We start from the raw sequence: 16,517 nt of genomic DNA, 5'->3' as shown, positions 1-16,517 counted from the left end.
CAGCTCTACGAGGGGGACTCCTCCCTCCGTGCCCAGCCATGTCTCGTAATACATGCCAGGTCTGCCCCCTCGTCTACAATCAAGTCCCGGACGAGGGGAGCCTTATGAATAACAGACCTGGCATTTAGCGACAGCAGCCTGAGACCAGGGTCCTGATTGCTCACGCCATCTGACCTTGGAGTGGGACTCATAGGGCCGGAAGGAGGGATCTCTGCGATATAGCGAACCCTCCTTCCCCGGTAATGGCCAGCCCTAAAGTCCCCGCCATATCTGCCTCTCCCTGTTATGACCGCAATGCTCTGACTCTCTCCCGTGGGCATAATTCCCCAACCACCCCAATGGCCCCCGCTTGCCCCGCCAGGTCCTCCGAATCAAACATACTCAAACACTCACACTAACAGTCCCCACAATATAGTTAAAACACGAAAAGAATACAGCAATAATAATATTATTATTATATTATATTGGCTTCTTTGGCTTATTTCATATCACGTTTTTACCTGAAGTGTTAAACTAATAGCAGTTTATGAATTGTTCAATGGCATTCAAGAACAAAATTCCTAGTTATACTTCTATAAACTTTTTAGATTTTAATTTAAAAGAATGAGCAGTGAACAGTAACAAGTGTAGGTTATTTTGCTGGCTTTGAACAATTACAAGTTATACAGAGTGCTTTCTACAGTGATAAAAAAATCACTGTTAAAATATTGTTGTGTATCAAATGGAGCATAGCCAATAATATATTTAAAAGCAGAAAGCTGGTGTGTCTTTTGGAAAATTTAAAACAAGAAAGAAAATTTAAAAGAATCGTGTTAGACCTGCTAAATATATGCAGACAATCATATGTTGTAGGTAGTCCTGCTATATTTAGATTTATGCTTGCCTTTGTCTTTCCTGACTCCTCCACTGTACCTTTAATTCCCAGTGAACCGCTGCTTCCTGGGTCAGAAGGAAACATGTGATTAAAAGAGGATTGAATCTTGTCAGATGTAATTTATCAGTGTGTTGATAATGGCTGATTTCTGAGCAGGAGGAAAAGAGCTTAATATAACAGCCCTGTGTGATTAAAAAAGACAACTACTCTTCTTAACAGTTTGCTCTTTGAAACCATTCAACCTTATCTGATCATTCATGCTCATCTGGATGCTGACGCCACAAAGAGTTCATTTGCATGATCTATTTTATAACTATTGTCTGTCTATTGGGAAAACAAGCAAGAGGGTTGGCTTGTAGTGATTTTATTTTCAGACTGAAAAGAGTATCCTAAAATGTGGAAAGGAAAATTAATATATCTGTATTAAGCTATCTCAGATATTTGACTTGAGAAGCAGTCCAGTGATAGCCGAGTGCCAGAGTTGTTGCATAGATTATACTGTATGTGAATGAGTAATGTAACAGGTGTAATCAAGCCTGTAGGGAGCTTGCAAGCTGTTTGCTTTGGAAGAATAGTATGCAGAAGGGATTGCTCATATCTGAGAACCTGGGTAAGTGGGATTGTGTATGTAAGTACGTGCAATATGAAGCACAGCTGACTACACAAATCAATAGTGGGGCTTTGAAGCTTGATTGGGAAATGGAAGCTGGATGTATATGGAATGGATGCTGGTGTCATATAACTGTAATGTTAGGCCAAGGGGGATAGATGAGGAGCACCATGTGGGATGTTACGAGGAAGAGAAATTATCAACCTTGTAGCACTCTTGATTTCTAACCTGGTTGCTCTATTCTGGGTGACAGATGTTAGGCCTCTTGGCCTTGTATGCTGATGATTGGTGCTAGATGTGCCTGCAATAAGGCTACAGTTTATTCTACCACTCGGGAGTCATGTTGCTTATCTGTCAAACTCATGGAGTCATGTTGCTGTCACGTGACATTTTGTGTTGTTTTTTCCTTCACGGAGCTGGGGTAGGTGTGGACGGCTTGTGACCATCTGGCCTGCAGGCCACCAGTATGACACCCCTGATGTACAATATAATAGTAGATGAAGCAGCAGATCTGACATGTATTACCAAAACCTGAGTGGGTGAGAACAGCGGGTCATTTGCTGGAAAATTGTCCAACAGTTTTCAATGTTAAGATTGGAGACCCGTGGATGGATCAGTTATTAGACACATCTTCAATCAAAGACTCTGCTCCTGAGATACCAGAATGTGAGTACATAACATGTATGTTGTTAGGATATAGAGATAAGTGTGGGATCCAGCCATCTAGCAGCCAGCAAGATCCCTTCCTCATCTGCTTTCAAGGTTAATGATAGAGAATCACAGAGTCTTATAGTGTTGGCAATCTTAGCTCCTATATCTGAGGTCTAGCTGTGATAAGACCCAGGAACCTAAGGGATCTAGGTGGTTCCAGACGTTATTTGGGGAATTTTCCAGTTCTTTGGGCCAATTGCTTTAGGGCTTGATGAATTATTGGCAATGGGAGGCATGATTGTCCCTGAAAAGTCTCTTTGAAGGGGCCAATCCTGGTTGGCTTCTTGATTTAATCTCTAAGAGATGAAGTGCCAAAAAACAATTCCTGGAATACTGGTAGAGAAAGACAAAAATATAATTCAAACTGGCACAGGTAGGTGTCAATTGTTCAGGCCTAGATAATAGCAATAAGGAGGGGAAAGCATCTTCATTTCTCTCCTAGTGTGTCACCAGGCTGTTTTCCAAAAACTAGTTTAGAGTGACTAATTTCCTTTCAAGGAGGAGTTAACATTATGATCTCCCTTCTGACCACAGTGAGTAATTTGCACAGCTGATAATTCACTCAGATTCACTGCAGCATTAACTCCTTATGGACCACAGCTATGTTGCCATGTTATCTGCAACTCCTGAACTGAGAATTCTGGGGATTGAGTCTCTCTAGGTCTGCCACCTGTGGCTTGGACCTCTGCTTGTCCTGACTCTTGTGAAGAATGTATATGTGATTATGTGGACTTTGGAGATGCTTGATAATTTTTACAGGAGTGGTGTTGCCCACAGGGTTATTGGGGTTATTGAGAAAGGTTATTGAGAAGTGGTGGAGGATCAGCTACAGTAGTGAATCAGGGAAGAGTTTGCCTGAGTCTCTTTTGAATACTACAATACAATACAATAGCAGAGTTGGAAGGGACCTTGGAGGTCTTTTAGTCCAACCCCCTGCCTAGGCAGGAAACCCTATACCGTTTCAGACAAATGGCTATCCAACATCTTCTTAAAGACTTCCAGTGTTGGGGCATTCACACTTCTAGAGGCAAGCTGTTCCACTGATTGATTGTTCTAACTGTCAGGAAATTTCTCCTCAGTTCTAAGTGGCTTCTCTCCTTAATTAATTTCCACCCATTGCTTCTTGTTCTACCCTCAGGTGCCTTGGAGAATAGTTTGACTCCCTACCTCCACTCAGGAAATCTTCACATATGTGTCCACTGCTACAAATTTCTCTTTTCCTCAACAGCTATCTCTCCTTTCATAGGTACATGTTGTCAGAACATTTTAAAGTACAGTGGTACCTTGATACTAAACTGCTTTAAAACTCATAGAATATAGTACTCAACGCATTATCAAACAAAAATTTTGTCCTGGTATTTAACAAAGAAGCTAGAACTTCTCAGTGTTGGTCTGATTCGCTACATTATTCCTTATGGGAAAAATCTGTTGGTACTCATCGTTCCTCCTGAAACCAATTAACGGCGAATACCATGGTACCACTGTACATATATGAACAAATATAGAAAGGACACCCATTTCATTTTGAACAGAAATAAATAACAGAAGCTGTATAGATGTAGTCCTCAATTTATAATTATAATTGACTATAATCTATAATCAAAATTACAGTTTTAAGTCATGCCAGTTGTTAAGCAGGTCGTCATATGACCAGTCAGATTTTACAATTTTTGCAGCAGTTAAGGTTGTTAAGTAAACCCTATGATCATTAAGCAAACCAATTGTCTATGATGGACAGGTGTCTGCCAGAAACCAGAAGTAACCACAGGTTTGGGGGGGAGGGATATGTAGTAAATTGCAGTCTTGTGATGCTGAAAATAGCCATAAATGCAGGCTGGTTTCAAGCTTGGGGTGGGCAATCAAATTTTTGAAACTATGTTATTTTAAGGTGCATGTCCAAGCGTTATCAAAATTACTTTTGTGCTATTGCTGTACTTTTGTGGTGGCCATTTTGCTAAGAAGCCATTTCTATAGGTGGCATGCCAATGTATCTGAATGTTGGACAATACAGCCAAAATCACTCAATAATTGACACTACTTATTCATAATAGCACCCTTCTTTTTCATTAAGGAATAATTATAACCAAAGGGGTCATGTTTTTTGACTCACATAGTTGTTTTATTGGATTTATTATAAATTACTTGGGAGTTTATACTCCTAAGTAAGATGCACCTGTAGCTAGTTTTCCACTTTAATATTATCATATTCTACGGTTCATTCTAAAGCTTCTCTTCATTGCCATAAGAGGGGAAAAGTAAAACTCTAAAAGTAAACTTATTTCTTGAAAAGTTATTCGGGCCATGGCATTCTGCAAAATAATATTAAATGGTTGTTTGGTTGTTTATTTAAAAAAAAAGAAGATTAAAAATAATATAAATTAATATAAAGTGGAGGGAGAAAAAGTCAGAAAGCTAAAAATGCAAGAAAGAAAGAAAAAAAGATACAAAGAAATAGATTCCAATCTTTTTTACAACAGTTATAGGCAGGGACTATAAATTTACTTCTCTCTATAAAGTTACAGCATGACTCTCTTTTTCTATAATCTATCCTGTCTAGTCATCAAAACCATAAATTTTAAGTTCATCTTTTTCTGTTTTATGCAAAAATTCCATAGGGGTTTCCAAGCAGCAATAAATGTATTTTCCTTTTTGATCAAAATCATATTTGGCCATCTCAGCAAGTTCCATCTCCTTCACTAACCATTCCTCCACTGTAGGTATTGCTAACTCTTTCCATCTTTATGCATACAAGTATCTTATTGCCATTATCATATAGAAAAATAACATTCCATGATGCTTTTTCCAACTGTTCTCCATCAGTTCCAAGGGAAAGATTTCCGGTCTCAGTTGCATATTAATTTTTAAAATCCTCTGAATCAGTGTATATATTGAATCCAAAATTTTCTTTCACCAAGCGTGGGTACCTCCCCATGGTAGCTGACATGGACGTTTGGTAAATGGAAATATGTGATTTTAAATATTTATGTAATAGCATACTTATTTTACTTGTGACCATCTGGCTTTCCTTTTGAATCAGTTTTTCTAGCTTACAAGCAATTGTATTTTTTAATGGATGCTTAGCTGATCATTTAATTAGCTTATTAACTAATTAACTAGCAGCACTTAGCCAAACTGGTCTGATCTGAAATAGTTTAAAAAGGTTTAGGGACAGGTTGATATTAGCATAGGAGATAATCAGGAAATCCTGGGGATGTGGGCTAGACTGAGAAGTGGAAAAAAACACCCCAGGCAAACTGTTTGCATATTACTACAAAGGATATGACAAGGATATGCCCATGATATCACCAGCAGTTGTGCCGTTATTGTGCTTCATCCCATTATTATATATTGGCATAATCACATTAGTTGTTTGCTTTTGTCTATGTTTTAATAAACAATTGTATTCGGAGATATTGTGCAATAATTTCAAAATTTAAAAAGAATTCAGTAATGTAAAATAATTTTTAAATACTTGGATATGTGATTTTTTTAAAATGTAGGATATTTTTTAATGTGGGATATTTTTTAATGTAACATAATTGAGCAACTTCAGGGAGTGTATCCCATGTGGACATTGGGTATTTTATCATAGCCGTATATAACATTGAGCTCAGAATACGATCAGTTTTGTTCTCCAATTTTGCACCTGCATTATCACTTCAGAACAAACCTCAGCATACTGTATACAACAAAGACCCTAGCACTGAGGTCATCTTCACACTTGGCATTGCATGGGTACCAATTTTCATACCTGATTGGGAGCAGGTTCAAGTTTACGAGGTGTTGATGTTTTCCATGGATGCCAATTTGTTTGCTCATAAGTGTTGAAAGCCATTCTAAATGCAGATGTGTGTGTAGGCTTTAATAAGATACTGCAGCCATTATGTCATGAGACTTATCTCTGCTGATCTTATGACAAAGACACTGCTTATTTGAAAGATATATACACATATATACATACATCATATCATATCAGCTTTGCATCAGTGGCTGAGGTCACCTTAAAATGTGATGTTAATATGTTGAATCCTGGACAGTTTTGAAACTTGCTTGTCTGAAATGTTGTGTATACTGACACTGATCTATCCAAGATTTAAAGATTGATCTCAAAAGCTCGGTTTTCAGACCCAATATAAATCTGATTTGATTGTGGGTTTCAGGATAACCTTATCAGCAGTGGCCCTGCCCATGTGGATTTCTTCTGCTGAGAACTGTATTTGTCGTGACTTTCTATTTTAGAGTATTACAATATTTAGAGCTTGGAATACTATTATGCTTTACCAATACATGTTTGATTTACAATTGTTTTTATACACCTGCCTTGCATGTGCCTTAAACCTTAATGCTTGGCAGTTATATCAAGCAAGCAAGTTCAGATTTTCTGTTTTTTAACATTATTAACAATGTGACATTAGTAGCTGATAATGAAGACAGAGAGGTTATGCTTTGGTAGCTTAATCAAAAGCCACTCCTGTATGTAGGTAGCCTGAAACCTGATTGTTTGACCCAAATAGTCATTTGCATCATTGAAACAATTCAGTACTAAGCAATACTAAGGAAGGAGCTGTGAAACCTTCAATCTTTTCGGTGGCACACCTAGCATCTTTCACATCCAGAGTAGATCAGATAGCTGAGCAGCAGCCATAGGATCCAGGCAGGCCTAACACCACCGCTATGAGCCTGCCCTGTAGTATTGCAGTTGTGCAGTGCCTTGCAGTCAATTGCTAAACTGTTGATTGGCACATAGGAGCACTTTGTATAGCCTCCTCAGACGATGCACCCCTTTATTGCCTTGATAGGTTACTGGATCCTTTCCTGTTAATCCTCAAAATGATCTTCAGATGCCAGAAATCAAGGCTCAAGCCTTCATCGGGCTCTACCAAACTTTTGAACAGATTACAGTGGTTTCAGCATAGTCATTTTGCTGTCCTTCATCGGTCTAGGTTTTGGTTCAGAAGGATGGACTTACTGGCAACATTAGGTTCTGTTTTATCTGGAATTGCTAGTGAGGGCAGCCTCTGAAATGTCAGTGATGCTAACTTGAAAGTTGAATTGGCTTCTACAAAGATTTGAAAATGCTTATTCTTGAAAACCTATTTTATCCACTCCCCTAAATTCTTTGAAGTAGACTTTATCATTTCTTGTACATGAATAATAATTGCAGCATTTCAAAATATCTATTTTATGGAATCCCTGTAGATTTCAAACTTTTCCCTAATTGCTTCTTTATTTCTCTTCGTCTCTAGGAACCTTCAAGATTTATCATGTATAATAGATGCCAACAAGATGAAGGTATTTTAAAAAAATCAAAAGACAAGCAAACAGTAACTCCTTAAACCCATAACCTTTGCTCTGGACTAATTCTTGCTCGTTCATACCATAGCCCTGATGTTTTATTTCTTAAAAAAAAAATAACAAGAACTATCAATACATTTACTGCATGCCCTATTTTCTAACTCAGTGCCAATGCTGATATTCAGTCATTACCTTAGACATATGATAAGACTTTTGCTTCTGAAGGGTATGTTTCCAAAGCATAGCTACCTTAAGTTCATAAGTATAGTGCCTGTGATCTTTGTACTTTGACTTCTAAACTAATGATGTAGGATTTACTTTTTACTTAAACCATAGCAGCTATAAAGCACTTTCTAAAAGTGTATAAAGCCTTTATACACTTTTATATAAAGTAATATACACCTACTTTTATATAAAGCTGGACTAGAAAACCTCCAAGGTATCCCTTCCAGCTCTATTCTGATTCTAAATTCTAAGAGATTTATCAAGGAAACAAGCTTCTAATTTGGCGCCCTCTGCTGCTGCTTTTCAGCAAAACACTTAAATGCCAATAGATCCCATCTACAGGTAGTCCTCAACTTGCAACCATTCGTTTAGTGACTGTTCGAAGTTACAGTGGTATTAGAAAACGTGGTTTATGACTATGTTTCACACTTATGACCATTGCAGCACCCTCATGGTCATGTGACCATAATTCAGATGCTTGGCAACTGTCATGTATTTATGTTGTAGTGTTCTGGGTCATTTTTCGCAACCTTCTGATAAGCAAAGTCAGTGGGGAAGCCAGATTCACTTAACAACCCTGTTACTAACTTAACAACTGCAGTGATTCATTTACGAATTGCAAGAAAAAAATGTAAAATGGGCCAAAATTCACTTAACAGCTATCTTGCTTAACAGCAGAAATTTGGGGATCAATTGTAGTCGTAAGTTGAGGACTACCTGTATATAGTAGATGTTAAGAGTTCTAGTCGAGAGCATTAAGTATAATTCAGATTTGAATATGAGTTCACGTGCAGAAAATTCAGGAACATACCCACATAGACTGTGAATGGCCCTGCATGTGTTTTCCGGGAAGCTGTTTATAAGAAAACTGAAGGGTGACCATTGAATTTTGATTTCAAAGGAACCTGTTTATAAACATTTATTCAGTTAATGAAACTGAAAAGTGACTTCTCAGACTAAAGTTACCTATAAAGTAGTTAAAATTAGAAACCCTACAACACTACACTCCTATCTTTTGCCCAAAGAATTTATAAAAAATCAATGAATAGCAAAAAATATCAAGGATCCATAAAAGCACCTAACGAAACAAACCCTGTTATGGCGTGAGATAATTATGTTGTCATTTTCTCCGCTCTTGCTACTGGCAGCCATGAAAAGGAAGCAAGCTTGAGAAAATGTTATAGCATAGTAATATCAGATTCCACTTTTGTTATTGTTACAAAACACACTAGGGGGGTTTCCTTTAACATCTGTCTCCAGAATTATACAAACTTGCAAACAAGTCTTCACATACCCTGACATCCGTCCTTGTCTTTTGAACTCTCTTTTTTTTTTTTTTTGCAGGCAGCTGGATCTTCTGGAAGAGGTTGTGTGGAACTCTGCTTTAGTAGATGAGCAAATAGACCTCTGTGGTTCATTCTTCATCTGAACCTTTGTTAACCATGAATAACCTTCCCCACCATGCCTTGACAGATGTAAATTAAACTGTTCAGAGACATTTCCTGCCATGAACAGAACTGCTTGACAATTACCTTTTAGCATAGAACTACAAGAGATCTGCTGCCTGCAGTACGACTATGTGGAAAGTTTTCACAGAGGAAGAGACGTCTGTGAAGTTAGAACAGCTGTGGAAAAATGGGAGCACCTGAACTTTAAAAAGCACAGCACTGGATACACTTCATGTACAGCTTTCAAGTGAACTAGTACCTAAGACCTTTGGTGACAAAATGGACTCTGGAGATATAGCTGTAGGGCAAAACGCTACCTCAAGAACTGGAGAAGCAGCAAAAGTATCAAGCAGATGGAGGCAGGAGCATTCGGCTAATGTGAAGATGGGCAGCCTGGAAGGTCAGGCACAAATTGATCCAGAACAGATGGGAAGCCCTGTGTCGTCTCAGCTCTTTAGTTCTGGGAAAGGGGTATCACCGAGCAATGCAACCCAACAAATCACAGACAAGCAATACCCTCAGCAGCTTCCAAGTCCATACTCCTGTCCACACTCACTTTCATTTCCACAGCCATCGTTGCCACAAGGTTTCTTGCACAATCTGAAGCCGCGACAGAGCCTAGAAGGCCACAAATGGCAATTTTCTGGCCCCCTTCAGCCAGTTGCCTCCGAGGACCTGTTTCCTTTTCATGTGCATGGCCATAGTGGAAGTTTCTCCAGAAAGAAAGTGTCCAATCTTAACCCTGCTTATAGTCAGTACTCTCAGAAATGTATAGAGCAATCCTCAGAAGACGGTTATAAGAAAGAACATAAATCCAAAAAGCCTGGCAAATACATTTGCCCTTACTGTAGCAGGGCTTGTGCCAAACCTAGTGTACTTAAAAAACATATAAGGTCCCATACGGGGGAACGACCCTACCCTTGTGTCCCTTGCGGTTTTTCATTTAAGACAAAAAGCAATTTATACAAGCACAGGAAATCCCATGCCCATGCAATTAAAGCAGGACTAGTACCTTTCACAGAATCTGCTGTATCTAAGTTGGACCTAGACAGCAGTTTCATTGATGTGGAAGCAGAGATACATTCGGATGGGGAGCAGAGTACAGATACAGATGAAGAGGCGTCGCTACTTGTTGAAAGTTCTGAAAAACTGAGCCCAGTTCCGCAGATTCCATTGGACATTGCAAGCAGAAGCGGCTTTCATGCATCCCTAGAAGAATCCTTGGGAAGTCCAATGAAAGTCCCTATTTTAATTATTCCCAGAAGCGGGGTGCCCTTGCCATGTGAAAGCTCCCTGCATGTTGGGACCGATAATCTGCAGAATCCATTAAATACGAAGTCTGATGACTCTCACACAGTTAAGCAACGCCTTGCCTTGAGGCTGTCTGAGAAGAAAGGACAAGATTCTGACCAGTCATTAAATCTACTGAGCCCTCATAGCAAAGGAAGCACTGACTCTGGTTATTTTTCACGCTCGGAAAGTGCAGAGCAACAGATAAGTCCACCAAATACCAATGTGAAATCTTACGAAGAAATCATCTTTGGGAAATTCTATAGGATCAATCAAAGGACTGCACAACCATTAGCAACAGCCAATCAAGATTGTAATTCAGTGGGTAGAAAAGGCAAGATGGAGCCACTACCTCTTGTAAACCCTAGATTAGACATTAACTTGTCTGAAGAACGAATGTCTCCAAATAATGAAGCACTAATGGACTCTGGCAACAGGAACATTATGAAAAATAGCCAGGTCTTTGATGACTGCAGTTCAGAATCCAAACAGTTGCAAATCGTTACATCATCCATCAAAAATGAATCAAACCTTTATCCAGGAAGTCATTTGGGTGATGCGTCTCTGCTCCTGGAACCTTCAGCAGATTCAAATCCATTGATTAGAAGCAACTCCATGCCCACATCATCTGCAACTAACTTGAATGTCCCATCATCTTTAAGAGGAAGCCATTCATTTGATGAGAGAATGACGGGTTCAGATGATGTGTTTTATCCTGAAACTATAGGAATACCCCATCAGCGAATGTTAATAAGACAAGCAGCCTTTGAACTTCCTTCATTGCAGGAAGGACACTCGGATTCGGAGTATCATGGGCGAATGGGGAAGAACATTATGGTTGCTTCCATTAGATCACCCATTGGAGAAAAGGGGCCATTGAGAGAAAAGAAATTGCCAGCAGGGGAGAGACATATTTATGAGGGTGACTCTTCTGGAAAGCACTATAGAAAGTGGGAAGACTATGGGATTCTGAAGCAAAGCTTCAGTGGGTCAAAACAAAGTGGAGAATTCTATACCGAATCGCCTACACAGTTACAGGCAATGTCTTCCACATATGGCATTGTATTTGAAAATCGAAAGCGTAGGATCCAAAAGAGTGTTGGAGATGAGGAAGACATGCCATCATTATGCAGTGGGGTTAGTAGCAATTCCATGACTGGTGATTTTGACCCAAAATCGCAAACCCAGGATGGACCAAGGAGTGGATATGGCATACAAAGCCACGAGAGCGCTGCTCATTGTCATTCAGAGCGGTTTGAGATGTGTAGATCCCACTTACAATCATTCAGTCCAACCACTAGTTTAGAAGAATGCTCTTCGGCTGCTGATCAAGAAAAAGCTGCAGAATCTCTTAGCAGAAAAGGAAATGTAATTTCTGTGATTCAGCATACAAATTCCTTGAGTCGGCCAAATTCATTTGAAAGATCTGAATCTACAGAGCTTGCGACTTGCCAGCAAGAGAAAAGCTATTTGACATCTGAAAGTTTTGAAAGTGAGGTTGCGGAATTCCCAATGAGCCCAGAGAGAGTCCAGCAGATAGAAAATGCCGAGGTTGCTAGCAAACAGCCTTCCTCGCTGCAGCCTTTTCAGACCTACATGCAGCCGAGGCTGGTTCGTCAGCATAATATACAGGTCCCCGAAATCCGTGTCACCGAGGAGCCAGATAAACCCGAAAAAGAGAGAGAGGTCCCCGTGAAAGAGCAAGAAAAGCCTGCAGAAGAATTCCAGTGGCCGCAAAGAAGTGAAACCTTGTCCCAGCTCCCAGCTGAAAAAGCTACCGCCCAAGAAGAAACGCTTGCGTCTTGCTGACATGGAACATTCCTCTGGAGAGTCCAGCTTTGAATCCACGGGAACTAGCCTTTCTCGCAGCCCTAGCCAAGAGAGTAACCTGTCTCACAGTTCGAGTTTTTCAATGTCTTTTGAACGAGAGGACAGTATCAGGTTCATGACATCAAGCAGACAGGATGAATTGGCCAAGCAGCCTGAATTTTTGACTGTCCCAGCTGGTGCTTATTCTCTTTCTGTCCCTGGACATCACCAACAGAAAGAAATGAGGCGCTGCTCGTCAGAACAGATGCCTTGTCCTTATCCTGCTGAAATCCCTGAGATACGGAGCAAATCTTTCGATTATGGGAATCTGTCTCATGCTTCTGCAGCAGGAGCACCTCCAGTGGCTTTGTCTCCAGTGAGAGAAAGGAAGAAATGCTTTTTAGTTCGCCAGGCTTCTTTCAGCGGCTCCCCGGAGATTTCCCAGGCCGATTCAAGCATGGAACAAAATATAAAGCAAGAGCAAACAGAACATGGGCATGCTGGTCTTCGGTCTTCCCAAACTCCTTGGTCTCATTCCTCCTTTTCTCTTCCTTCAGATGACTCTAGGAAGCAAGCTACTGGTTCTTGTCCTTCACGAAGCAGTAGTTTATCACCACTTTCCCACCTCTCGGTCCCCCAAGCACCTTATATTCTAAGCAAATATCCAGCCGAACAACAGCACCTATTTGCACTGCAAGAAAAAGTTCCCTTTTTTCCTATCCACAGCACTATATTGCAGTTCCCCTACCCATCTGTCTGCATGGTTCACTTGCCATCTCAGCCCTTGTGGCCTTCAGAAATTTCACAGACCCCCTTTCCACATCACTTTGTACAGCAGCTTCAAAAATCTTATTCTAAGCAACCTTTCCCAATGGAAAGCCACCCAGGCTGCCACTTGGAATATGCTCAAGAGCATATTCGAAAGAAAGCTGATTATATATGTACTAAAGAGCAACCTTACCAGCGTTACTCAGGAACATCTGGGCAGTATTCTAAAAATGCACTTGCAATTTACCAGCCAGATTGTAGCATTAAATCAACTGATACCTCTTCTGAACAGCAGCTACAGGTGAATTTTGAAACCCAGAATATTGAACCTGTTCAGTCATTACCGGGCACCGTTGTTCCGGTTAGACTCCAGACCCATGTGCCGTCCTATGGTAGTGTCATGTACACAAGCATTTCCCAGATCCTTGCTCAAAGCAGTAGCCCTGCTATCGTCATCTGCAAAGTAGATGAGACTCTTTCTCAAAGGACATTAGCAACAAGCTCATGCATGCACGGAATAGAGTTTAACATAGCACAGATGTTAACCAACATGGAGGGCTGGAAAAATATCCCTTGTGGAAAGTACCACAGACTCTCTCACTCAACTTAGACTCTTCTATCCCGTTATGTTTGACCCCCAGTTCAGACACTGCCTCTTCTCTAGGTGGAAACAAACGTATGCTTTCACCAGCAAGTAGCTTGGAGCTCTTTATGGAGACCAAACAACAAAAGAGAGTCAAAGATGAAAAAATGTATGGACAGATCGTTGAGGAGCTAAGTGCTGTAGAACTCACTAATTCGGATATAAAGAAAAGTTTTCCCAGACCACAAAAGCCCCAGCTGGTTAGGCAGAGTTGTACCACTGAGTCAAAAGAAAGGGGGCATTCTCCTTTGCTCTGTTCCCCATTATCGTCATCATCTCAAGACTTGCCAGGTAGCAAACCATCTCCCGCTGAGTCTTCTTCATTAAACAAGGAGAAGCTTCCCAGTTTTGATTCTGCTTCACTTGGGCAAAAGTCTAGTGGCACCTCTGAAGGCAGGGAATCCCCAGAAGAACTGGATGTGGACGAAACATCCTCAGATATGTGCCTAAGCCCACAGAGATCTTTGGTTTCTTCGGGAGAAAGACAGATGGAAGACCAATCCAAGCCACAAAAATTGCCATTTGGTATGCTGGTACAAATGGCATCTCAGCCAAGTGGGAAAGCAGTGACCTCAACAATTCTCCTGACAGATCTTGCTGACATCCAGCACATTTTGAAATTCCCTAGTTTGAGGACTACCACAACTGTGAGCTGGTGTTTCCTAAACTACACAAAACCCAGTTTTATTCAACAAGCAACTCTAAATCATCTGTTTATGCTTCATGGTGCATTAGTTCTTGTAATCCAAACCCATCGGGACTGAGTACAAAGATTACCCTTGCACTCCTACGTTCCAAGCAGAAAAGCAGCACAGAAATCTATACACTGTCTCCAATGCATAGGCCTGGAATGGGAAAGCTGACATCGTCAAGTACATGGAAAGAGTTTGCTCAGGTAATCTGCCAATTCTTAAAGATCTATGGGTGTTAGTTAGCTTTTCTATTATATAGACAAGCACAGTGCATGAGAGGCATTTCAGCGTAATGTTTCTGGAATAGTTTTCCAACATATTAATGAGTTTGTTGGTTCATTCTAAGAAGGTTTTTTTCAAATCTATGAGTAAGAGTTAGTTGGAAAGTGGCATCATGATTATGGATTCTTTCTGAAAAACCTTCTGGGGATTTAACATTTTCCAATTAGATTTTTCAAAGGAAGTGATTCCAAAGGTTCTATTTCAGAAGAAGAAATTGGCTATAAAACATAAATATAAAATGTTAATTTCAAGAGTTTCATAATGTGTCGGTTGTTGCATTAACTGATTTTCTGCATCTTTCGACACTGATATAAATTTTCAGAATGCAAAATGTATTGAATTATCATAAGGATAACACATTCTGAAGTCGTAAGCAGTAAGGGGTGGCCTTACTACTTTATTTTTAAGTGGGTTTTTTTTTTTGCACCTGAATACCATCAGATAAAATCAATAATTAAACTACACTGTTGGAATTATGCATTGTTGCATAACTGTGCTTTTATTTTCATTTTCTTATTGGGCCCATTGGCTAATGAAAATGGAATTAATATTGGCATGGAGATCCAGGTTCAGGGATTAAAAATTTCATTGAGTGACTTTGGATCAATCAGTCAACCTCTGCCTAATCTATCTAATGAGATAATTGTGAAATTTAAATAAGGGAAACCACAACATAAACTGTCAGGAAGAAAGGCTAGAAAGTCAATACTGTGGCTAAAGAATAAATAAAACAACCTTAAAATAAAACGACATAGAAGTTTGTCTCCAAACTTAATATGGGAAGGTGAATCTGCATAACCATGGTGTGGCAATCTAACAACGTACAGAAAGATAAGATCTTGGGAGGGGGGGTACTAGGGCATCAAGTTTTATTTCTCTTTGGTTTAAACCTGGTGGCAGTGCTGTGTGGATACTCATTCCTGCCTCCACAAAAAATCTGTGGATCCCAACATCACCTGAAGTTTTCCAACTCTCATAAAGTCTACTCTACTTTAATTGAAGTACTTGTTTCTGTCCCAGGAGATTGTGGATTTATTTATTTATTTAGCAATGAATAAATTCCTAATACATTGGGTTGGGGAGATCAAAGGTAGTTGGTCATAGTTTGTTGCCACATCACTACCTTTTGAACTATAGGCAGAGAAACTAGTGTGTCTTAACCACACCACCCCTGATGGGCTGGATGGCTTTGAGGAGATCATTATGACTTGAAATGCCAGTGGTCATCCATTGACTGATTTTGATCGTCTAGTAAGTCTTATTTATCTTTACTTTGTATGTATAACTGGCAACATAATATGTTTACAATATACTGAGGTATTTTTAAAAATTTCTTCTGCCAACCTCTTTTATTCCTTGGAAAATCAAAAGACCCAGTTAATTGGCTTCCTGGGTTTTCAGTAAGATGTAAGACCTAATTGTGACTTAAAACATTTACCTTAATGTGGCACAACACAGTTATTCTGTTTATGTATGTAAAGTGTATTCTACACTTCAAACATTTTCAACAATTAGTGACATTTTCCCCTGCCTTTCTTTTTACAGATGAAACAGGAGCCATTTTTTGTATTTGGCAGCAAGTTTGAAAAGAAAGTCGCAGGGAATGTTATCAAAGAACGAATTAAAGGAGACAGCCATGTTGATAAAGATATTGTAGTCAAACAAACTGAGCCAATGAGAATTAAAATTTTTGAAGGCGGGTAAGAACAGAAAAATGGAATTGTTGTTTCTTCTGTGTTACTTTTAAAGACAAGAGCTAAAGTATTGCTCTGGGTGCTCAGGTTTTTGTGATGAAATCTCAGAGTATAATCAATTATGCAAATTGATACCAAAATTGATTAGAAGTTAAACAGAGCCCCAATTTGAACGT

At 39.6% G+C, this 16,517-nt stretch overlaps 1 protein-coding gene across 1 annotated transcript in view; it reads left to right on the top strand.

Annotated features, from left to right (window-relative positions):
* The first annotated feature begins 420 nt into the window (after positions 1-420).
* The window catches only part of HIVEP2 (HIVEP zinc finger 2), a 35,109-nt gene continuing 19,012 nt past the window's right edge, over positions 421-16,517 (top strand). The window contains 7 exon segments of the mRNA XM_032216530.1: positions 421-2,150; positions 7,442-7,487; positions 9,060-12,223; positions 12,225-13,569; positions 13,572-14,372; positions 14,375-14,568; positions 16,193-16,347. Of these exon segments, the coding sequence (XP_032072421.1) occupies positions 9,443-12,223; positions 12,225-13,569; positions 13,572-14,372; positions 14,375-14,568; positions 16,193-16,347 (5,276 nt within the window). The 5' untranslated portion in view covers positions 421-2,150; positions 7,442-7,487; positions 9,060-9,442.

This window comes from Thamnophis elegans, chromosome 4 (assembly GCF_009769535.1).
Source record: "Thamnophis elegans isolate rThaEle1 chromosome 4, rThaEle1.pri, whole genome shotgun sequence".
Classification (NCBI taxonomy): Eukaryota; Metazoa; Chordata; class Lepidosauria; order Squamata; family Colubridae; genus Thamnophis; species Thamnophis elegans.
This window is presented reverse-complemented; position numbering and strand designations above follow the sequence as displayed.